The 24,105-nt window shown below is 43.5% G+C and overlaps 2 protein-coding genes across 2 annotated transcripts; one reads left to right on the top strand and one right to left on the bottom strand.

The window, feature by feature from the left end:
* baiap3 (BAI1 associated protein 3) lies at nucleotides 1-23,841 on the top strand. Its single transcript, XM_076144253.1, has 34 exons — nucleotides 1-137; nucleotides 3,556-3,576; nucleotides 4,583-4,670; nucleotides 5,295-5,378; nucleotides 5,535-5,642; nucleotides 6,014-6,073; nucleotides 6,936-7,002; nucleotides 7,488-7,701; nucleotides 7,934-7,978; nucleotides 8,258-8,335; nucleotides 8,543-8,648; nucleotides 8,744-8,851; nucleotides 8,946-9,038; nucleotides 9,444-9,547; nucleotides 9,647-9,764; nucleotides 9,939-10,063; nucleotides 11,464-11,554; nucleotides 11,629-11,685; nucleotides 11,765-11,862; nucleotides 12,242-12,293; nucleotides 12,422-12,573; nucleotides 12,679-12,802; nucleotides 13,459-13,599; nucleotides 13,698-13,793; nucleotides 14,090-14,305; nucleotides 15,327-15,395; nucleotides 15,486-15,565; nucleotides 17,313-17,421; nucleotides 17,923-17,994; nucleotides 22,209-22,292; nucleotides 22,535-22,655; nucleotides 22,742-22,865; nucleotides 22,952-23,157; nucleotides 23,351-23,841. Exons 1-34 carry the CDS (start codon nucleotides 1-3, stop codon nucleotides 23,452-23,454), a joined length of 3,552 nt encoding a protein of 1,183 aa, XP_076000368.1. The 3' UTR covers nucleotides 23,455-23,841.
* Nucleotides 19,705-21,336, bottom strand: LOC142993552 (E3 ubiquitin-protein ligase TRIM21-like). The gene has a single exon (XM_076144327.1). It carries the CDS (start codon nucleotides 21,334-21,336, stop codon nucleotides 19,705-19,707), a length of 1,632 nt encoding a protein of 543 aa, XP_076000442.1.
* Nucleotides 23,842-24,105: the final 264 nt, after the last annotated feature.

Raw genomic sequence — 24,105 nt, 5'->3', positions numbered from 1 at the left:
ATGACAACACTGCTGGACCTGAAGAGTAGCGTGCTGAGGCAGGTGCAGAGGAGCCAGTCGCTGAGGAGCCGGAGGGAGCCGCCGCCCGCCGCCGCCGGCAGCCCTCTCACACACGCGCCCGACCCCCTACCTCGCAGGTGAGTCACCAGGAAAACGTTTCATCTGACACCGTGTTAATTCTACCTTTTGGTCCAGTGTTGTTATGTGTTTGCTGGTTATTGCAGGTGACACAAATGAATCACACACACACACACAGACACAAAAAAAATCCAATTTGCAAAGCAGCCAATTTAGTGAGAGGCTAGAGCTCAGCTTTGTGAAGAAGTCGTCCATCACACACACACACACACACACACACACATAGCTTGACCTGTTTTCATCAATATACTCCTACGTGAAAATAAAATAGTGGACTTTGGTAAATTTCCTCTTTCGTAGTGATCATTCAGTGTGTGCAGCCGCTTTGCTCGGTCAGGCCTCAGCTGATACTAGTCACCATTTAATATGAGAAATATCCTCAATCCTCTTCAAAGTTGCAGTCTGTGTCGAATAATGAGTTGAGGTTCTCCAGCTCGCAAACAATAAATCATGCCTGCTGCTCATTTGTTTCCCATTGGCCACAGATCCTCATTTCTGCCGGACACACACAGCTGTCTCTTCCCCCCCTAAAGACTCATCAACCACAGGATTACATGCACGCTCAGGCTCGGGGGGGGGGGGGGGATCACGGTTACACCACCATCCTCTGTCTTCTTCTTCTTCAGATTGTGGCGCCATTTTAACTGCATACTTATTCTTTTACACAGCATATATATGTTGTATTTTTGTATAGACGGATCTCAGTGATACTTGGTGGGCAGGTCAGAACGTGATAGAGGGAGGAATCCATTCATGCCTGATGGTGGCGCTGTAGGAACCACTTATATGTTTTGGCCTCACACTTCTGAGCTGTCATTTCTAAAAATCAAAAGCCCATTCATATAGGCCCAGCCCATTTGAATCTTCTTCCATTTTTCATCTCATGGTGCCTGTGGCGTTATGTTGGCATTACTTTGATCCTGGGAGCGCAAACCACTTTGTAGGCAGGCGTGTTCTTTGTCGTGGTGGTTGCTGCATATTTCCCATGTTTAATTCATACGTCTGCTCAGCTTCACCAGGCAGCCTCTTATGTCATCCCTCCCCTTTGTCCAGTTCTTCTCCTGTTAAAGTCCGTTTTAAGTTTTTGCTTCTCACTATCACCGAGTCTCGACGTGACCTGACTGCCGATCACGCCCGACTCTAAACACACACACACACACACACTCGCACACACACTCACACACACACTGCAGCGATCCTCCCTAAAAAACATGACACTTACGTAAAGTCAGTCATTTGATTTCTTTCTCAAAGTCTCATCTGGCGTCGGAAGCCAAAAGTGGTGGTATGAACCTGAGGTTTCTATAGCAACCCAAAGGTAGGCTGGTGCCAAAACGTGAAGTTAGACGTGTAACGATGAAGGGGTCTATTTTTAACATGGAAAAACATCTGATCCCGTTTTTGAGAGGCCATAACAAGACCTTCAGGGTGTTTTCTTCAGTATGACTCATTGTTTTTAGTTTTTTTTGGTTTTTTAGTTTTACATTTCTCAAAGATTTACCATAATATCTACATGTTTATGCCTGAAATCATACCTTCTTAGTGCTTTGATTGTCATTTATATTCAGAACCTCCGCCCTCTCTAAAGTCTTCGCTGTATCCTGTCGATCCTTTTGTCGTCAACCATACCAGGAGTAATCACTTGTGTCCATCTCAGCTGATCATTTAACATGAAGCCATTTCCATCGCTCGCATCCCGCCACCTCGTGCCCCGGGCTGTGCATGTACGCTGAGGAGACGTGAGCGCTCATCATTAAAGGCAGGCAGTTGATCTTTGTTATCCATTCAGACCACTGGGTAACCTGCCTGCGCTCTCGCTTTAATTGACAATTTGCATATAAGCCCAGATAGATTCTCGCCGCTCCATCCGCAGTTCCTGACCTCTGAAACGTAGCTGTCACACCAGGGCACGGCCACATTAGAGGCCCACTATTTGTTCAGCAAATGGTGAATTTACCTCTGCGCGCTGCTTGTTAAGCTTCGCCGGACATCATTACAGCAGGGTTCCCATGGGAATGTGTAGTAGGATTTACATTTAATTTCGGTTAATGATTTGCTCTTTTCAAAGTGTCTTTGGTTTTTTCCTATTTCACACTTGACATCATGGTGTTGGTTAATGTGAACGGGATGATGTGACTGCTCTGTGCCTCCTAATTGAAGCTCCTGTTGTTAATGAATGCAAAATTATAAAATCAATCTAGACTGGCATTCAGCTGGTGCCCACATTACACCTGCGATTACAATCATTACTGACACACGCTACAGCAGCTCAGCTTACACAACATGATCTAACACTGCTATCAATGTACATATATATATTCCTTTCTATCTGTTAATATATAGATAGTGTCTGTCTGTCTGTCTCAGCCATAACTTGGACACTTGCTATCTGATTTGGATCAGATTTGTCAGGTTTAAAGGGTTAAGGATCAGGTTTACTCATATAAGCCTTGTCCATTTGATCCAAACTACATTTCTGCCGTTTTGAATTCCTAAAACAGATTTTTGAAGTGATGTGAAAGCCCCAGTGAAAGTTGATTCAGCATTAACTCTCTCCATAGTTGCAAATCTGTCAGAGCTGTAATTCCAGACGCTCTGTCTTTGTCACACATCAAACCAAACTTTGTACGGCCCTTGATCAAACTTTGCGGTGCAGCTGGGCTTTGTAGCGGCCGGCGGAGCTCAACTCCACGCTGATTTGTTTGAGTCGTGCGTCTGCGCTTCTTTGGATGTTGAGCTTTTTTTTCTTCTGTTGCGCCGACAAAATGGAATAAAAATCAAAGCCGCTCTGAATTTTAAAATGACGGACACCCTGGCTGAGACTGTTTCAAAGGCAGAGAGAGGATTTGTTCTTTTCAAAAACACCCAAAATACGGACTAGGTGCATTTCAATAGTGTGTGGCACTTTCTGGTACAGTTGTTAAATGTCTTGCATCTCAAGGCAACATTTTCCTACTCAGTTCATGAGGTGAAAATTGCTGTGAAAATCAATCTGCAAAGAGCTGCAGAGCCGTTACTTCATGGAGAGGAAAATTGATTGTTAATGTTGTCAAGTCCTTGCACAGGTAACATTGTTGCTTCATCGAATATGTTTGCAGTGTGGAGAGGGAGCGCTTGTCACAATACAGACTACAGGGCTTTATTACAGGATGTATGGACGGTGATGTGTGTAGCAAACCCTTTTCTATCATTAGATGGTTACTGATGTCAGTCTTCTTTCATGCAGCACTCACCACATTAATTATAATGTAACCGCTGCCAAATTATAGTTCATATTATAGCTGAAGTTTGACCTGAGGGGCTGCGACCTTCACACTGCATCAATTAGTCACGTCTGAGCACATATTTACACACAGTGAGTGAAAGTTGGTGAGGTTTTTGTTTTTATTTATGATGTGCCACTGATGTACTCTCCAGACAGGGAACTGTAATTGAAGCGTTTGAATGAATTCTGAAAATAAATTAGAATAAAAGGGACTGGATAAAAAGGACTTGTTTCCTAGCAACATGGAATCAGTTTGTTTTCCTCTGTGTGCGTGTGCGTGTGTGTGTGTGTGTGTGTGTGAGAGAGGTAGAGAGAATGAGTAAGAGACAGTAAGACAGAAAAACACAAAACACAGTGAGGGGAAGATTGTGTGTTAAATTATGTTCATTTATTAACTGAATATGCATCATTTGGTTCTTTATTTATGCTGTAAACATGCGCAAATGATCCAACGCTGGAAACAACAAGACTCCAGACTGTGTTGATAAACCCTCAAGCTGTTTGAGTGACAGAACTTGAGGACCGATTTGTGGATATGGGCTCATCCAGGATCATTGTCGCTGGCTGAGGAGAGAGTGTATTGTCTCTTTGCAATGAGGCGTCCTGCAGCGTAAACCTCAAACAGTTTCTATTATAGAATGTGGAACGTGAGGAAAAAGTGAGATACCGATATAGATTTTTGGATGCGATTATGGAAAGTGTGGATTAGTTGCGTTTGGAACAGCGGTGGAAGGGAAAAAAAGGATAAGGCAAACATTTAACAGCGGCGATACCGAAGCATCTCTCCCAGCATGGTCGCAATTAGTCTTCATCAATACCTCAGGGGTCTGCCATCTGCCCATGCCACCGCAGGGAGAGTCGCCGATAGATTAATGCGGTTTGTGTGCAGGAGCAGATATGTTGGATCAAACTGGGTGCTTGTCAATAAATAGAGGAAGAAGGTCGACATTGTACGTATTAGCAGAAAGGGAAGTTGCTCTTTGACAGCTGCTCTGTGTGCGGAATGCAAACAGGTTGCAGAGCGATAATGTCCACATCCTGCCAGCCCACTCTTTTCCGTCCCAGACATATTTAAGTGTGACAGAGTGTGAGTTATGACAAATGAGACCAAGAGTTGTCTCCATGAATCTTAGATACAATTTTTTCTGTTTGTCCATCTTGTCTTTGTCCACTTGGCAGGGTTTCTGAGGAGAGCGTGGAGTTCTTTGAGCGTATGAATGTCATCCTACAGAAACAGGAGAACATGCTGCAGGCCGCTCAGGCTGAGGTAAACCCCACCTTTCCTTCTGTTTCTCCTCTTCAGTCCCACATCTGAAGGGTGATTTATGGTACCGGTAGTTGTGAGTTGTGTGGGCTTCAGTGTTGCCATTCGATCCAACCCGCTCCAGCCCGAGTGACGTGCGGAGACAGAAGGACAAGGTTGAGTCGGCCGGCCCGGAAAGGCTGGAAGCTCAGCTGCGACAAGCTGTTGTTGATGGCTATGTTCAGCACTGAGCGCTGCCTGTGCTAACAAGGCAATGGCACTTTGTCGGTATGTTTTTTAAAGATTACAAGAGGGGTTTGATTACAAAATGCTTTCAAAGAGAAGCAGAAAACAAAATTGCTGGCCACCGGTCTTTCAGTCATTTGGTGTTGGACAGGCAGTCAAACAGCTGAGTCCTTAATCTCCTTTTTTAATTTCATTGATAACATTGGATATTCAATCTCTCCCTCTCTCTCTGTCTCTCTCTGTCTCTCTCTCCCTCTCTCCCTCTCTCCCTCTCTCTCTCTCTCGTGTTGGACACCTTTTCTAAAGCTGCTATGAAGTTAGACTAAAGGAAATCTAATCTAAGCCTCTCACAGCTTTACCTTGTGGAGGTTTTAAAACTAAAGCGTTTCTGTCTGGGCACAGTGCCAAAGAGGCGCCTGCACGGTGCCGCCACCTCAGGAGCACGTGGACCAGGCCTTCATCCAGGACAGAATCAGCAGGACAGAGGTGCGTCACCCTCAGCTTTGCTACTTTCATTTTCTATCACGACAGATTAAATGAAATTCTCCAAGAGACGAAGAAAGAGAGAGAGAGGAAACCAAATGTGGAGATATAATTTGTTAGGACTGTTATTAAGTGTAGTGTGTGTTTTGTGTCACGTAGCTGGACCTACTTTATGAAGAAGCTGTGTACACTGTGGTGAACCGTGTGGGTGTGCCCGCACCGGAACACGTGAAGGGTGATGAAGACCTCTTTGCTTATCTTCTGAAGGTACTATCTATCTGTGTGTCTATCTGTCTGTCTCTCTGATGTCACACACAGTGTTATTTGTTGTGAGGCTTCATGAATCTGAGCAGATGCTTTTGGCTCAAACCTTATTCATCTCCAAAGTGAACACAGTCACATTGTGTGTTGATATTCAGCTGTGATATTGCATCTTTTCAAATCATGTGTAGGCTGTGTCCCCAGCTGTTCTCGTGTCAGTAGGGATTGTGAGAGGAAGAGAAAAGAAATTCACCTTTTTCCTCAGCGTCTTTGTCAGCATAAGGAACTGCAGTTGTGATCCAATTTTAAGCAGAGGGCTCCGTGTCTCCCGGCGGTTAATGCAGGCTTCTGTTGCTTCTCTTTCTCCCGCCCCAAAGGTGTTTGATATGGGCGAGGAGGAACATGACATCGTGCTCCAAAAAGTCCAGGAAGCCAAGGTGCGTTGTGGTCGATTCACACTAACAGACAACAAAAATCAGTGGGCCCTACATATGTCTGTTTGCTTTACAATGCCTTCACCCGATAACCTTTCTAACATATCCGCCTTCTGACAGCAAGCGTTCCTGCCTACCTGACAAATGTGACAGTGCACACACATACACACGTACAATACAAACCGGTGTGCAGCAGCAGCAAGCCGAGCACTGGCTGCTTCTGAAAACACTTATTCAATCACTCCAGGGGGGAAATTCAGTTCTTTTGACTGACACGTGATGCAGCCCGTGTTATTTACGTTGCTAGGGCACTGACTTATGGATCGAGCATATGGAGCACTAATTTGCTTGCTACCGTGATGCTATCATGAACATGAAACCCTTCAGTATTTACAAAGACCACATTTTGAGACCTCACTAATCCACCCTTAGTGCATCAACATGAGGTGTGGGAGTGCATTTAGTGCTATTTCCTCATGCTTGCAGTAAAAAACATTGTACTAACAAGTCAAGAGTGAAATTCATATGGACCTGGATGGCCACAGTGGGAGGCACCGGTGTCCTTGGAGAGATCTGTCACCTGATGGTCCCTTTTAGTTTGACTCCTGCTTATTTACTGAGCTTGCCAGTGACCTTTCAAATGTCTCTTAGCCTGATTGCGCACATTGAATTTGTCCTAAGACATCTCCAGACGTATAAAGAAACAACTGCGCTGTGGATAATTGGTGTACCCTGATGGACATCTATGGGACTCCTGTAAATGAAAACCTTGCAGTGTACTCGGCAGCTTGTTAGATCTTTATTCGCTGCGTTTACAGTTGTTTACTCAACAGGCTGTGCTGCTTTTTGTCTTTTTTTTCCCCAGCGAGCCAATTTCTCCTTAAGAGTTTCTGTTATAAAAGCAAAGAGTCTGATGGCCAAGGATGCAAATGGTGAGACACTTCAATTATTTATAATAATAATAATAAAAATAATGTTTCAAGTGACATCATCATCATTGACCAGTCACTATGATTACCCTGATGAGCATTGAAAGCAGCACAATGACATTTTTGAAGGACACTTGTTGCATCCATTCAGTCAGCATCTGTCTTGGTTCCACTTTCATTTTAGTCCAAAACACACTTTTTTCAAAGAGCTCCATCCTCTCAGCTCGGGTGTGTTTTCCTGTCTATTCACAAGCACACACAAGACTGTCATGGTACTGCTTTTGTTGACATTGTGCAGTGATCTGGCACTGTGATAGTCTTGTCTGTGCCATGAAACCAGGAGCTAAGGTGGCGTACATAGTGCTGCTTTAATTAAAACAAGAAACTGCTTGTGATTACAGAACCTTTTGTCTTCTCTGTGATATCAGTGTGATGAAAGCATTTCGTGTGCAGTGACCTTTACTGTTTTTCACCCTGCGGCCTATCAGGGTACAGTGATCCTTACTGCATGCTGGGGATCCTGGTGGGCCAGAGCCCCCGCGAGTGCGCAGAGAAGAAAGAGAGAAAGTTCAGCTTCAGGAAGAGAAAGGAGAAGCTGGAGAAGCGCTCCAGCACCAAGGAGGTTTTGCCCGCCAGGTGTATCCAGGTCACTGAGGTGAAGCCGGAGACTCTCAATCCAGTTTGGGACCAGCACTTTGTCTTGTACGTGAAGTGCTTTAACTCCTCTCAGATTGCTGAACGCGTGAGATGCCGAGTGTGATGTGCTTGAGTCACAGTTTCATTTGTTTCGCACAAACGCCCGTAAATGCTGTGAATTCCAAGGCCACTACAGCACATTGTCATCTGTGTTTATGCTGCAGGATTGAGCTGTTTACTGTCACTTTTTACTAATGGAGGTGATGCATTCATTGAAGGATTTCCTGTGTTTTCACAGTGAAGTAGATGATGTCCACAGCGACCTCATACATCTCGACATTTGGTAAGATTGGTGCACGGCAACACTTTGATCGCACCAGTGTGTTACATGAATGGAGAAGCTTTGATAGACTGAACAGTTATGGTTCTAGTATGAAGGTATAGCCCGTTCATTTCACTTCACTTTGCATATTGAAATATAAAACAGTAGAGAATCCCCAAACCGGAATCTGTAATGAAATCTAATCTAATAAATTTGACTTTTAGACTTCCACACTTATTCTGACTTGAGCTCATGGTGTGAAAGTCCTTTGCTGAAACTGAATCATCCTCACCTCTTCAGGGATCACGATGATGATGTCTCTGTTGCTGAGGCGTGCAAAAAGCTCAACGAAGTCAGTGGACTCAGAGGAATGGGCAGGTAGAGTGAAACACACATCCTGCTCTTTCAATTTAAAGCCCAACAATTGGTAAATAAGTCAGTAATGTATGCATTCATCCAGCTTGCATTGTGGTACTGAAGTGTTTACTAAACCAAAGTGTAATTCAAATGGTAATTGCCGGTTTAATTGCTTTGTTTTCAATGAGGTGACCTGTGTTTGCCTGAAAATATCAAATGCCCTCTCAGATATTTTAAACAGATCGCAAAATCAGTGCGCGCCAATGGATCTGCGTCCTCCGGCTCAGAGGAGAATGCTGATGACTTCTTAGGATGTATCAACATCTCTTTGAATGTGAGCTAATATGACAAAGCAAACCTCAAGGACACCAGGTGTGAATGAACCTGAACTCATCTCTAATTGTCTTGGCTCCATTCACCTGGCTGCAGGAGATCCCCGTTGCTGGCTTTGACACCTGGTTTAAGCTGGAGCCTCGATCCAGCGCCTCTAAAGTTCAGGGGGAATGCCACCTGATTCTGAAACTCTTCACCAGTCTGGTGTGTGCAACCAACGCTTCATCATTTTCTCTTTGTACATTACGCAATACTGAAGAATGACTGCCTCTCATACTCTACAAACGTTTTCCCGCAGAGAGACACAGATCTGTCTAAGAAAGATACCAACGTGTCCATTCACAAGAAATTGCTGAGTCAGGTTCTGGAATATGAGCACGCTCATGTTAAGGTGAGTGTTTTTGAGCACCGTATGTTCAATGTTACTGTGAGTCATCCATCCTTTAAACTCGCCTCTCTTAGTACAATAGATCACGATATCACCTGGCCAATAGCAAGTGGCTGTCATTAGAAGTCAGGCCTTAGATTATAATTCAGGGGTTTGGTTACACTAAGCATGCACAGTTTTGTTTACATCAACATTCATCAATATGCACATAAATGCAAATAAATATCTGACCTTGGATGCCAGTTTGAGCACAAATTCATATTTAGTTAACTCCAATAATTCTTAATTGTCAGCTGTTTTCTGAGCCAACCTAAATGAGCTTTTCCAAAAGGGACAATATCACCAGAGATATTTTAGCATTGTGTTGTTCTTGGTAAAGTATGAAGACATGATGCCATTCCCTTCTAGCGAGAGCCTTATAACTGGAACGGGCAGGTGAGTCCTCCAGCCTGGACTGTGCTGACTCACCATGCTGTGCAAACCGATCTCTCACCCCTGCAACAGGCCATTATGTGAGTATTACCAGGAGGAAAAATCAGATCAAATCCACCGTCCGTGAAAGCTTTATAGCGCCGGGTGAAAGGAGCGTTTCTGATTTTGTCTTTTAACAGTCGCTGGCAGTGCTACAGCAGCCACCACCGGACCCAGAGGGTGTGCTACTCCCTGCTGCTGCGCCTCCTGAGGACCATCGATGCAGAGTGGGACCCTCCCGCTGTGAGAGGAGACCTGGTAGGTTCTCTGCCCATCGGCCTCCCAGTAGGAGAAAACCTTTCATCACCTGGGAAACAGTCACCTCATTAGCTCAGCCCTTCACTGACATTCATCAAGGTTTTTGGTTCAGCCCAAAAATGTCTCACAGCCAGTGTACTTGAAGCTATAACTGAGGGCCCTTCCTGTGTCCAGGAGAGGCAGCTGTCAGACAGCTTCAGGCTGTACACAGAGCACTGCCTGTGTCTGATGAAGAACATGCGTCAGGTTTTCCCCTGCACCAGCGCCGCCGCCATTACACGCTACGAGCTCATGCTGAGGTAAAGTCACACCACCATCACATCACATCACAACTCTGCAGTGCTTTCATATCAGAGACTCGCTCAACCTTCCACCCCCCCAGCACACCCACTGAGAGAGACCACAGCCATCAGTCACACTCTGTAGGAGGCAGGGTTGAGCTCCGAATTTGAATGAGTAATATCTCATGTAATATTACACATTTTCCTGAAACTTTGATAGTCGCATAAAAGCTGCCAGCCGTCCAGACCAAATCACTTTTCCTCCCACTTCAGTACTGAGTGAATGTTGACTATTGCAATGCTTTTTACTTAAAAGTGATGAGCTTCTACTTCTCAACTCATCGTCATCACGATTTTGTAGTAAGGAAGCGTTGGTGTGAACGCCTTGGGAACGAGACGTTTACAGATCAGAATGTGAACAACACACTTGTTCAACACACAACACAAGGCTAAGGACTGAAAGTGTAGGTGATCCACCAGAGACTGAATCATTTGGGAGGAACTGATAGAAAGATTTTGGATTAAATTTACTCATAATATTTGCTTTCTAGTTGATTTCTTAGCAGAAGAGTAGAGCGCTCTGAGTGGTTCATGATCCTCTACAAAAATCACACATGAATGGCATCACATACCATACTTTACCACCAGTGTGAACAGTGTTGCCTGCCCTCAGAAGGTAAGTGGGGAAAGTATTTGTTTAGTTTAGTATTCGGATGGGTGATTTTTATCCTTTTCTTCTCTTCAAAACTGCTTCAGATGTGTGACTTTGGGTGTGTGCCAGTGAAAGACAATGATGCTGGACTTATTTGACTGAATATCAAGGCTGAAGGATGAGGAAGATGAGCTGTATAATATCTCCAACACCGTACATGTTGGGAAGGAAAGTGCTGTGTTCAGATGTACTGTGTCAGCTGGCGGAGTTTAAGCAGTGAGCCTCCAACCAGGCTGCTTTTTGTACAGATATCCTGATCCTGACCCAAAAGAATGGACCTACTGACTAGCTCCTTGTGAAGAAAAACTGTAAAGGCGTTGTTGTGTAATAGCAAGTTGCCTGGGGAGAAAGTTGAAACAGAGAATTGGATCAAATTAGAGAGTGTCTTACACTTTAATCTCAGCCAGTAAAATCAGCTAATTATTGGAGTTTACGTTGCTGCAAGGCTGCTTTGAAACTTTGATCCCTCTCGGGGGATCCCCACGGAGATTATCTCTTCTACAAAGTCTATCAGTCAGGAAATACACACTAAGAAACCATCACAGCTGTAATCTCCAATATAATGAATAAAGAATAGCAGGAGTGGTAATTATTAAGCACAATGGTAGCTTCTGTTCTGATTTAATTCTGTTTTTGTGGTGCTGCAAGGCAATAACCGAGATGCAAAAGCATTTATTGTGTTTTTCATTTCATCTCTGTGTGCCAGGGGTGTTGGATACATGCAAAACATGCGGGCGTTTAAGACGGTATGTCCTCTACGAAATGAACTGAATTTGGACATCACTACTGTCGTCAAGGTAAAGAATGAAAATGAAGCAATAACAAAAATTTGGACAAATTTTGACCCTAAAGGATGTCATCCTTTCCACAGAAAGGGACAGTGGAATGGTATGAGGGCGTGATTGCACAATATAAACCAGAAGAAGGGGTGAGTTTACACCAAAGTCCTGATGTTTGCTTGTTAAGACAGGCGGGAGGACATTGTGCAATTTGTCTCGTCTGTGCAGAACCTGGAAGAGCAGCTGAGGAAGTTGGTTCAGGTGGTGGATGCTGCGTGTGGAGACATACAGAGAGCTCAGAACACCTACAACCAGCTCTTCTGCAGGTGAACAATCAAGCATTTGAATTAGATATTCTACCTGCGTCATTCATCGCTTCAGACTTTTTTCAGTTTTTCATTTGTGATAAACAGATTTTCCTTTGACTTATCTTCTCCCCCTCAGTCCAGTTCGACGTTTTTAATAATCAACAACAATGATAACCATCTGGATTACAATCTGTATTTTATAAACAAGAGCACAACAAGAGCAACATTACCATGGCAACATACTGCAGGACTCAAAAATGAAGCACTTATTATTTTCCTTTTGATTGTGTAAGTTTAATGCTTAGATAAGAACAGTAAAATAAGTGCAGTCTGACTCTCTCCTTCTATAAATGTTGTTAGTAATGGTGCAACCTTTTGTTTGTTTGTACTCACACAGTGCGGTGAAAGTAGATTTCTTCAGCATTTGCTACAGGCAGTTGGAGAAATTGGTATGTTATTATAAACAAGGAAGTGAAATCCTGAAATCATGAAACACCTGGTGTTTTATCTACTGTATTGGCTGAGTTTTACACTCCACCAGACGTACTTACATCCTAAAAAATGCTCCCCCCTGCAGGTAGCCGATGATGTAAACATGGCCATGGAGCGTGTGTGTGGGACTCTGGAGCAGGAGAGCGCCAAGCTGACTCAGATAATGGGAGAGACGATCTTTGAGCTCTTCATGTCCTTGAAAATCCTCAAAGGCTTCCGGGAGTTCCTGCCTCTAAAGTTAGTTATCAATTTGAGAGTGATGACGCAACATATTTGCTTTGATTCGTAGATGAAAATGTCAACGATAAGATGAAAACCTTCTGCTGGTGTGTTTTCTTGCAGGGATGCTAAAATGTTGGCCTTAACCGGCTTTCATAACTGGTTTAAGTCGTCTATCCACAAGTGGCTGCAGATTGTCCACGACCGATCTTGTGACAGGATCCGCCAAGCCGTCGACTCAGACAAGGTAGGAGAAGCTGCAGCTCGTCCGAGAATGAAAACTATAAAATGGCCGATCTGTGGACAATGTTGGAGCACATCAGTACAAAGTCAGCGAGTGAGTAAATATACAATGAATGAGTCATATTTCAATCAGAACTTCAACTGACTAAACTGAAGATAAAGGACACAGCCGTTTCCTCCAATGAATCAATCTCATATTCACACTTGACCACTCTCTAATTAAGTCAATCATTTCTTTTTTCTCTGATGTCATTTAAAAAACACAATCAAGCATAAATCAAAGAGTAAATGTCTGTTAATGATCTGGTCCAATGAGCTTGGAAATGATCCGTTGGCAGTGTGAGCAGTGTGTACATGCATTTCCTCTCATAGTGTCGCTCCCCTCATGATCCAATTAAGCAACAGGTTATGTATATGCACCAAAAGATGGAATCCTACTTATTCCAACCATGCCTTAATCGTGTGTGTGTGTGTGTGTGTGTGTGTGTGTGTGTGTGTGTGTGTGTGTGTGTGTGTGTGTGTGTGTGTGTGTGTGTGTGTGTGTGTGTGTGTGTGTGTGTGTGTGTGTGTGTGTGTGTGTGTGTGTGTGTGTGTGTGTGTGTGTGTGTGTGTGTGTGTGTGTGTGTGTGTGTGTGTGTGTGTGTGTGTGTGTGTGTGTAGCTGGAGCCCGTGCAGCAGGCCAAACACAGCTCCTCGGCAGTGGAAGTAACAACATGCTTCGGCCAGGTACGGGAGATCTGGCACCAGCTGGCCTGGCCGGACTCAGCGGGGGCCTTCATCTTCGTCACTCGTTTGACAGATGTGAGTTGTTTTGCCAAATATGCTTTACGAGAAAAATGTACCAAGATTGAAGAATCCGAAATGATGGTAACAGAAGTGTGATCTTAATTGTGTTTCAGAATTTCTGCAGTGAGGCTGTGTGCTACTCGGAGATGATAACACGGAAGATTGAGAGGAACCAGCCGGGGCGAGACCACAAGAGCTTCACAGTGCAGGTAACGCCTGTAGCAAGACGGAAGCGAGGGGGAGGCGCAATGACGGGGGAAGTAAATGTCAGCATTGTGTTCTCCCTAGCAACACAAAGGACTCAGTGGGAGACCAGCTCGCAAAGATGTTTACACTAGAAAAAGCAGTTGCCTCTTGTCACCGTCGATTATTGACACTCACGCCCCGTCCCTCCACCTCTCTGTAGCACTCCTGCTTCTTTTCCTCCTTTGTTTCTTCACCCTTGTTTCTCCACCTCGCCCCCTCTTTGTTTCTTCTCTCCTGCTCCTTACCGGCTTCCTGCTAGCTCTGCGTCGCCCTGAACAACACAGAGCACGTGCGCGTTTTCCTGGGCCAGCTGCCCCGTGACCTGGACTGGCAGGGCGTGGAGCAGGCCATGGAGGAGTCCTGCGGGGCCGAGGGCAAGGAGCAGGTTTACAAGGCTCTCAACGGGCAGCTCTTCAACATGGACCTGGATCTGCAGAGAGAAGCCAAGCGCCTCATCTCTGTACTCACTGATAAGGTGCCGCAAACACAGAACACAAATACATGCAATCCATATCCAGCAGAGAGTATTTACTGTCTGTCGCACAAATGTAATGAGTCACACAGTTTGAAACATTTTGCCTTCATTGTTGAGTAAACCTCCTTAAACCACTGGATACATCCGAAAAATGTCTCGCCATCTCTCATCTACACCAGGCAGCTTTTCTTTGTTCCTGGAATGGAACTTGGTATTTCTTGGGTATGAAGGGTTTTCAGCAAACAGAAGTAATATTGTTTTATTGGAAAAACCGTCAGTATGTTTACATGCACTCAATAATATTGTCCTTGCTGTGATTAAAGGCAGAAATGTGGTTAAGTTGTATACCTGCACAGAATCAATGGGATTCTGTGATATGAGGCGAGTCTGCCCTTTGAGAAATTGCACGCAGAGGCAGAAAGATGTTAACTTAACTCTTAATATCTTAACTACAAATGCACTTCCTGAAGAAACTGTTGCCGAATGCTGAAGAAGTGCTTGAAAGATTGAAGCCTGAATGCCTGAAAAATGTTTGATGAGTTTTTGTACTTAAAAGTATGAAGGACCTGAAAACATGAAGGGCTGAATGTATTTTGATAGGGAATGGCTGAAAAGAGAAACCTTATAAACTTTGTAAAAACCCATGAAATATGTGAAAATGTTTACAAAACCCTAAAAGATTGAAGCTTGAAGACCTGAAAAGGTTTCAATCAGTTTAAGTGACAGCTAAAGCTCAAATCCTTTGATGCTGCCGATTCTTTATAAACAACAATTGCAGTCAATTAAGCAGAGACACAGAGCTGAACTGCTGCCACAGGAGAGAGACTCTCAATAATAGGACTGCCCTGTGTTGTGATTGTCGTTCTCTTCATCTCTTTCTCTCTCTCTGCCTGTCTCTCTCTCCCTCTATGAAATCTATGAAAACTCGATTTTTGGTTGAAGATTTTAAGAGTCGCTGATGACCATGATAACATTGTTAAAGGTTTTATATGTTTAAATATATGTGACTATTTCTATTTAGATGCTGCCTGAGCTGCGGCGATACATACAACACATCAGCCTGTCCCCAGACTCCATCAACAATGATGATGTAAGGCTCCGTTCTTTGCAACCTCTTGCTGTTATTTCTGCTGTTTTCCCACCCTAAGAGCTCTAACACTGTTAATGTGACACGTTCCAGGCTGTCTCCCCTCTTATGAAGTACTTACAAGACACCATGGTCATCCTCATCGAAAACCTTGTAAAGGAAAATCTGTCCAGGTAACTGCGGCGTCTTCTTCTCTGCTCACTGCAAATATGACTTGATTTGTGTTTGTTTAATGGGAGAAACACATTAATTGGTAGAACTATTCTGTGCAAACTCACATAACTAGACATAACATGAAGTCAGCAGGGCTTGTATGGAAATTGAAGCAGCATTACTTAACAGGATAAGGGCGAGTAATTATGGAGTCCAATCAGAAGGGAAGTGGGTTGAGGTGAGAAGGCAGACGTTTGCTAGTATGATGGTTGCCCCCACTCATAGTCCTACATCCTGGGCAGCGTGGGCGCCAGCTGGAGGGGGAGCCACTCAAATGCATGGAGGCAGGCATGTGTTGGAGTGTTAAGGATTACGTTACACAGATACATAATCCAAATGATTAACCGTTGGAGTCGGAAATGAAAACGCCACGACATATTGAGTGTCTGTGAAAGGCAAGGGGAACTCGGCAAACAGCAGTTTAACAGGAGCCTCAAGATGCGAGTGTATCGAGTATGAACGGTTATGTATCATCCACCCCTCACCATCACCGTCCTCTCAAAGGCCTTCTGCACGAGGGGTCTGAGGCCATTCTACTTTTCTTTTCGTTTGGAAATAATTGTTGAGTGCTTGTACTCTTAGAGTGTTGTGCCACTACCTCAGGAGTGCTCAAATAGTGCTTGAAACACTCCACTCTGATCTTGTCTGGCCCGGGAGCTTTGCTGTCTTGAGTCATTTTAAAGCATCTTGCCACAGCTTCAGTGCAGAGAGAAATCTGGCATTTGAGCACCACTGTCGCCCTCAAACCAACTTAGGAAGGATTTGGGGTTGTTAGGGAGAGTCTCCTCACTGCTGGAGAGGAGACTCTCCCTAACAACCTCAAAACCTTCTACAGAGGACAGGTGGATTCATGGCCCCGGAGCAATGCCTGATTGACTAAATGGAGTTCTAGAACATACTTTTCCTACAGTTGAGTAAATTCTATTTATTCTGATTTCCATTTAACCTCTCTCTGAGACCTTGAGTGCTTGTGACTCAGCCGGTTTTATTGATTCAAACTGTAATGTGAAGGAGAGTTATAGGATTCAGATGCACTTTTTAGAAGTTCAAGCTCAGTCTTTTCACAACTTAATTGAAGTCATTTTGAAAACACAAAATAAAAGGTTCAGTATCAGACACTCGACTGATACTGACAGCTGTGTAATTTTGTCATCAGCATATGTTGGCATGTACTGTAACACCAGTTCAAGTGCTCAAAAGCACACACTCCAACTTAAACAAGCCATATTAAAACAACACGCACAGATGTTTGAATACAGGTGCTTCACATGGAACAACTGCCAATCAACTATCATCATCAGAAAGATTTTTATTCAAATTTACTCTCTACGGAAGGAAAGTGTGCTGCCATAAAAGGTAACATGCGACATCTAAGTGGACAAAAACGGACATTAGTGGCACTCTTACTCCCAAGATGAAGCAAGTTATACTGTATCTCTATTTACCATTCACTGTTTTACCCATTTGATAGCATGAGGTGAGGGGTTGAAGCGTGACAGCTCAGGAAGTAAGCTATTTTGAGCATTCATTTTGTAATAATAACAGTGCTTTGACATGTTTTGGGCTTAAACCGCTAATTTTCCAAGCTATTATCTGCTGTGAAAACACACCAGCATCTCAGCGAGTGTAATTGTAAACACTGATCACATAGGCGTGGTAGAGACAAACGCCTGGGCATCTCATTGTTTTCCCCCGCTGTTCCCGCAGAGTTCTGCAAAGCTTGTGGGAGCTGCTCCTGCGGATGATCCTGGACTCTGTAACAGAAAACAGGGGAGTCCAGGTGGAATTCTACAACCGCTTCCAGTACACAGTTGAGGTCAGTGTTGGCTTTTTCACTCACTGTGGGCCTTTTTTCACTGTTTACATAGGGAGACAACACAAGTAAAGACGAGTGCAAAAACTGTCTTATCTATGAAAAGATTTCAAATATGTCAACTATTACAAACAGTAGAGTTGCCATCATCCTTAATTAGCCTCTGTTGTGCCGTCATTACCATATATCAGATATTTATGAATCCATTAGATAGCAGTTCAGAGCCAAAGTGACTCCTCTCATGAATGACAATGTGGGAGCTGCTGTATTCTAATGTCAATTTAACAAGCTGGCAAGGGACATTTCAGATTTGCATGAAAAATCAAGGCGTGCAGCTCGGGTGGGCTGAGCCTCATGTTTGGCAGCCGAATATCGTGTTTGCCTGCCAATAGCTTCATACTGTTGTGTGAATGCCTCGTCTGTGTTGAGACTCATGGCAGAAGCGTGACAGTGTAAACTTGGAGCCGCAAAGTTTTCTGACACGAATGTTGAATGTACGCTCAGACCCTGCTGCAGTTCTTCCACGCCAACGGAGAAGGTCTTTACGTGGAAGACATGAAGAGTGGAGATTACAAGGTAGGACGTCTTCCAGTCTATCATTCAGAACTCAAGGTTGTTTGGGATGAGCCATTTCAGAGTTCCAATACCAGCAAACTCAGATTTATTTTGATTACCAAACTACAGCTGTGGGAGATATGATTGGAACCACCCTAGCACCCGCCGTAATGACATCATCGATGATGTTACTCAATTTAACAAATACATTTGAATATGAAAAGAGCTGTGACACCATTTCCATAAAAGTTCGTAAACATTTCAAAGTAAAGGCACAAGAGATTTGTCCACATCATCAATGATGTTATAGTTGTTAATGGCATCATGAATTTAACCGCAAGATAATGAACCATTTGTATCATGCTGAATAAGTCACCATTACTGTTGGCAAGCCACAATGCAAAGCGACAGCGATCAGCTCGAGTGAACAAATCTTCACAAACGTGAGGCAACAATTCCCTCATGTTTACGCTACTTCATGTACAACATTCTGCTCTAAAAAACACGCGTGTTATGTATCAAACAGGTGCACGAGTCATGGACAGCTGCTCTTCTCTCCTTTATGCATATGGTTAAGGGAATGTTCATGCACTTAATGAGTGGGTTATTTTATTTTTTATTTTATTTTATTTAGTGCTTAATTATGTTTTCTTTTTATATTTACTGGTATTACGCAGTTTGTGAGGGTCACCTCTGCATAGAATTTCACATCCTCCAAAAGCAGGAGCAAAATATCGAAGGTGTATTAAAGGAGTGTTCTTGTGGCATGATTTCCTCTAACAATGGCAGCAGTAATTGTAGCAAGGCAGAGACATATGGTAGATAAAGGCCCCAAAGACGCGCTGAGAGACTCCTTTCTTCACGATTTTCTCATTTTGCCCAGAGTTGTTGGAGCAATAGATAGTATAGTTTTTATTTCCTTCCATCAGCAAGCACGTAGCCTGTTATACAAGACAGAAAATCACAAATGTTACGGCAAAGTCTTTTAATATCATGCCATCGCGTGTTTCTTGTAGGTTCATCTTTCCCTATGTGGCCCTATATGTACATGTGTGAGTGATACCTTCAGATATAGAGAGGACGGACACATTAGTCTTGGCTTTGTGTTATTAGCAAATCTCGAGCTCTGATTCAGAATGCAGGCTAAACTGTTGACCTGAACTTTGTTTGAGCAGAATTTCTTCACAGCTGTGGTATAAATGTGAGAGCGACAAAGTTCATTTCTCTGCTGAGCTACTGATCACCTTAATAAAGTCAAACATAATTACCGCTTCAAGAAAAACAGCAGACATGAACTCATCCAAGCTTTTTTTATTGTATTAGTTCCCAAAATCCTTGAAAATGACAAAGACCAAAGACAGACTTCAGTGTCTTGATAAACTGCTCTTCAGTCATCCAACCACAATCCAACATTTGATATATTCACATCAGACAATAAAACAAAACCTGTTTTTAATTAACTTGAGTTAAAGACTTGAGTAAAAGCTTCTTATTGATATAATAATGAACAGTTATCGTCATTTTTAGATCAGGTCAGTGTGGGCACCAGTTGTGTTCCCGCAGTAAGAAGCAATGAGTAACAGCAAAGGAAAATTCAGATGTCGTCTGTCAAAAAGCACATTAATCAGTGAATAAATGTGAATAAAAGCCAAAGTAATGATGCAGATCAGCTCATCATTTGTACATTTGTACCCTTTAATGAGCGAATCGTTTCCTAACAACACCTGCAGTTTACTCACCGACAGCTGAGATGACCAGAGGGGCGGAGTTTTTACCACCATTATTAGTACAGGGACAGAAGTATGGGAGGAGATTATGAGTGAAGGCGCAACCAGTGAAGGAGAAGATCAGAGCTGCAGTGTCGACGTCATAAAAGGTGATCACACCCTCCTCGTAATCCACAAACACTCCCACCTTCTTTGGCTTTGACATCAATTTCAGATGGATAGAAGGTCCAGCACAAGCTTTGTACTCATTTATATTCTTCAACATAACAGTCCAGTAACCCTCCTGAGGCCTCAGGGTGCCTCCCATCTTGTTAACCGACTCTTTGGCCATGCCCACAGCCCAGTCAGTCTTTCCTTCCACCTGAACCTCGAAGTAGAATTTTCCTGAAGATGAACTCTGCTTTCCTACAACATTGATATATCTATCAAATCGCTTTGGGCTGTATGGGAGTTTCTTCCTGTCGTTACCATGATGGACTTGTTTCCCATCATCAGACAGGATGAGTTCAGGATGAGCTGTTTCAGGATTTAATGTCACATCCACTGCAAAGTGCTGGACCCTCTTCAGCTCAGCCTTCTTCAGCAGCATCTTAACTGCTTTGCTGATGGTCTCCCCCAGTGGAGCCATAGCTTTCACCACACTCCCCTCATATGACCTTTGATGGACTCTGACCTTGGTCCAGTCCTTGGTGGGAGGAACAATGCTGATTGCTGGGAAGCTCTGGATGAGGTGAAGGTGGTCTTCAGAGTGTGAGAGCTGCTCCCTCTCAGCAGCACTCCCCTTTAGCTCCGAGATTTCCTGCTGCAGCTCTTTGATGAAGCCATCAGCCAGTTTCTCTGTGCTCTTCTCCTGCTCCTCCACAGTCCGAATGAAGTCAGTCTGGCTTTTCTCTACATGCTCCCTCAGAGTTGTGAAGGCCTGATCTCCATGTGCTTTCTCTCTGTCTGCAGCTTCCCGACTGAGCTTTGTTGACTGTTCGATCATCTGGATCTTCAGTTGTCTCTGCTGGATCTTTTGCTGAATTTCGGCCACTGTCTTCCCTAGCTCGGCCTTCTGTTCTTCGTATTCTTCTTGCAGAGGAACAAACTCATGGTTCTTGTGGCCTAAAATAGGACAGAGCGAGCACACACAGGTCAGGTCGGTCTTGCAGAAGAGCTCGAGAGGTTTATTGTGCTTCTTACACATCCTTTCCTTCAGGTTGTCCATAGGTTTGATCAGCTGATGTAATTTTAGGCGTGGTGCTGTCAGATGAGGCTCCAGATGAAACACACAGTAGGAGGCCTCACACTTCAGGCAGGACTTAATGGCTTTCACTTTGGTTCCAGTGCAGTAGTCACACTGAACTTCTGCTGGTTTGGCAGCTGGTTGTTCTGGGTTGCTGCTGGTTTTGTTTTTAGTCGACTGTGTGAACTCGGCAGCGATCTCAGATATGACGGTGTTGACCTTCAGCTCAGGTCTTTCGCTGAAAACCTCTTTACACAGGGGACACACGCACTGGACCTTACTGCTCCAGTATTGACTGATGCAGGTATTGCAGAAGTTGTGTCCACATGGTGTGGTGACTGGATCATTGAAGACATCCAGACAGATGGAGCACAGAATCTGATCTTCAGACACACAGCTGGTGGCAGACATCTCTACAACCTGAGAACAAACATGAAAATGAGGGAAAACAACTCTGGAATTAAAGTTATTGATTAAGACCAATACATGTCTGTAGGCTCATTAATATTCAACACATCATCAAATTAAGTTCTTATTAGAGCAAACAAACAGTACCAGTAGTGGCTCTTAGTCCTGCTTCTTCTCCAGCATAGATGGGTCACGTCTGTGTTGCTTCCAACAGGGTCAGACTGTAAAGCTACTTAAATAAGCAATAGTGACATAGCTAAACTCAACCAAAAGTGATGTCGTCAAACTCTGAAGACCTTCAACAGTGAGGTCATCCGAAATAACAGAGTTCAACTGTGATGTCATCCAAAGTAGCAAAGGTCGCCAGTGATGTCATCAACAACATACAACATACATTATTATAATAATGAAGTCCATGTATTTTACCAACTCTGAGATGATTTACAATGGTACATATAATTGTTAATATTCTGTGTTGTACACAAACTATTTGAAGTTAACAAATCTGATCAGCAATTATAACAATACATAATTGAAAGGTTGATTCTTATTATTGGAGAATTAGGCCATGTCAGAGCCTCCAAAGAGACAAATCACAAAGCTGCAGTGGCTTCTTTCAAACTGCCACATTTGACATAGAAGAAGAAAATGTCAATTTCCACATCATGAGAGGGTCAAATCGCAATCGACCAAGTGAATCAAGTGACTTAATGGACACAAAGTTTTGTCCTTGAAAGAATTTGACTTTGCTGTCATGTGGACTCGGAAATGGCACTTGACAAACAAATGTTGTCCACAGACCCTCAGTGGCTGCTGCCCACCATTTCAATTATCTTCCTCCTTCTCTCATCTCCCATCTCTCCATGATACTTTAGGTCCTGGATGAGGAGCTAAGGCTGAATAAATGTTCCTCCTTTGAGCTGATTGAACAGTACTTTCTGGAGAAGATTTCCCTGCAGGTGTGTTCCGGCTGACTGGACAGAACCTTTCATCATATGCTAAAGCAGATAAAAGAGTATTGATTGGATGGAACACTTCTGTCTTGTTGTTTTGCCTCTGACTGAAAATCAATCTGCTCTTGGAAGTTAAAGAATATAAAGAAATGTTGCGTACCTGAGCTGAAGGTGTCAGTTGTGCTTTTAACATTCGATTTTATTCAATGTTTGTTTTCTTTTCATCATATTTATGCTCAATGTTCTAGAAAACTCTCAAACATACCCGTTTTGGTCGCATCAGTGTGAAGTGCTACTATGATCCCCCAGAGCAGAGGCTCACAGTGGAGATTCTGCATGCTGCAGATATCATTGCACTGGATGCCAATGGTAAGACAAACAAACACAACACAGAGTGAAACACAGATCATTGTTTTCTCATTCTCACTTTTTGATCTTTTTCTGATCTTAACCAGGTTTAAGTGACCCCTTTGTCATAGTGGAACTGTGTCCTCACCATCTGTTCCCTATGGCCAAGAGTCAGCGCACCCAAGTGAAACTTAAGACGCTGCACCCAGTATTTGATGAGCTGTTTTACTTGTGAGTATCAATTTAAGTAAGGATTTCCTCCCCTTCTCTTCTTCATAGCCCATGCCGGATTTGTTTTACTCCCTTGTGTCTTCCAGCCACGTCAGTCCTGAACAGTACAGGCACAGGTTCGCCTGTTTGACGTTCACCGTGATGGACTATGACTGGCTCTCCACCAATGACTTTGCCGGTGAAGCTGTGGCTCCTCTGAGTGACTTCTGCTGGCCGGGGAGACCAAACGCCTCAGCGGCCGGCAAGAACGTGCAGCCAGTCATTCTCCATCTGTCTCGGAGTAAACCCAGTGGTACATACGGCCCCAGGCTCTGTCAAAACACATTTTTACACAACTGTAGAATTGGCTTTTTTAGCCAACAGAAGGTTTATGGCTGCTTTTCCAATTACTTCTGCAGCTCAACATGAAAAGCTCTTCCATCTAGAGATACTGTATTTGTGTCAGGTGTAGGAGCTTTTTCTCATCTGTTTGCTTTCCCCTTCAGAGAAGCCAATCATGAGGATGCTGGATGCACGTGTCGGCGACAGGGAGGCTCAGGAGTTTGTCCGCAGGCTGAAGGAGATTGAGAAGTCAATGGAGGAGGAGTAAAAGCTGCCAGCACGGCCTGCAGTATTGGTGTTTTCTGACCACGTCTTGCGACATGTGCATTTGTACTTGTACTATGTTTACAATATTTACATTTTTTTTTAATCTTTTCGTTTGTGCTGTAATTATACCAAAAGCAAAAGAAAAAGGAAGACTGTGAATGTTAACACGGTCTTCTAACTGGGAGATTGACATCATGTCACTGTGCAAGCCTCTGCTGTCTCAGCTAAGTATATTTTAGAATCTTAAGGAATAGTTGATCCTAAATGTTACTAGTCTATATTTTTTGTAATGAGGTTATTGTTATCTTTGTTGTATGACCTTTGATATGATAGATTTAACATTTGAAAACTACAGTATTTTGTGGAAGTAGCCTACATATCTAATGGTGTTCAGTCCGAGCCTTGATACCTCAAATATGCTCCTTAGTCACATGGGAATTTAATCAGGTTCAAGATATTTCACATTCTACAGGGACGCTGTTAAATGCATGAAAACCTATTTTGAGTGCTAAAGCCTGAACCCACCTTAATTTTCCTGATCATATTGCCAACAAACACAAACATATAAAACACTTATTGTTGAAGTAAATCATCCAGGCAAAGCACATGGCTTTGGAGAATTGTATCTAATGGTATTGGGTGTTTAAAGAGC

This window comes from Genypterus blacodes, unplaced genomic scaffold, assembly GCF_046128005.1.
Source record: "Genypterus blacodes isolate CSIRO-AG114 ecotype Tasmania unplaced genomic scaffold, CSIRO-AGI_Gbla_v1 ptg000028l_1, whole genome shotgun sequence".
NCBI lineage: Eukaryota > Metazoa > Chordata > Actinopteri > Ophidiiformes > Ophidiidae > Genypterus > Genypterus blacodes.
Note: the sequence above shows the minus strand (reverse complement) of the source record. Positions and strands in the feature narration are given on the sequence as shown.

What these genes read in the sequence shown, in the direction of transcription:
- baiap3 (XM_076144253.1), top strand. Translation starts at nt 1, where the DNA reads ATGACAACACTGCTGGACCTGAAGAGTAGCGTGCTGAGGCAGGTGCAG. An exon ending in CAGGGAACTGTAATTGAAGC is followed by an intron (nt 3,577 to 4,582) that starts GTTTGAATGAAT and finishes TCCACTTGGCAG; the next exon opens with GGTTTCTGAGGAGAGCGTGG. An exon ending in TGCAGGCCGCTCAGGCTGAG is followed by an intron (nt 4,671 to 5,294) that starts GTAAACCCCACC and finishes GTCTGGGCACAG; the next exon opens with TGCCAAAGAGGCGCCTGCAC.
- LOC142993552 (XM_076144327.1), bottom strand. Translation starts at nt 21,336, where the DNA reads ATGTCTGCCACCAGCTGTGTGTCTGAAGATCAGATTCTGTGCTCCATC.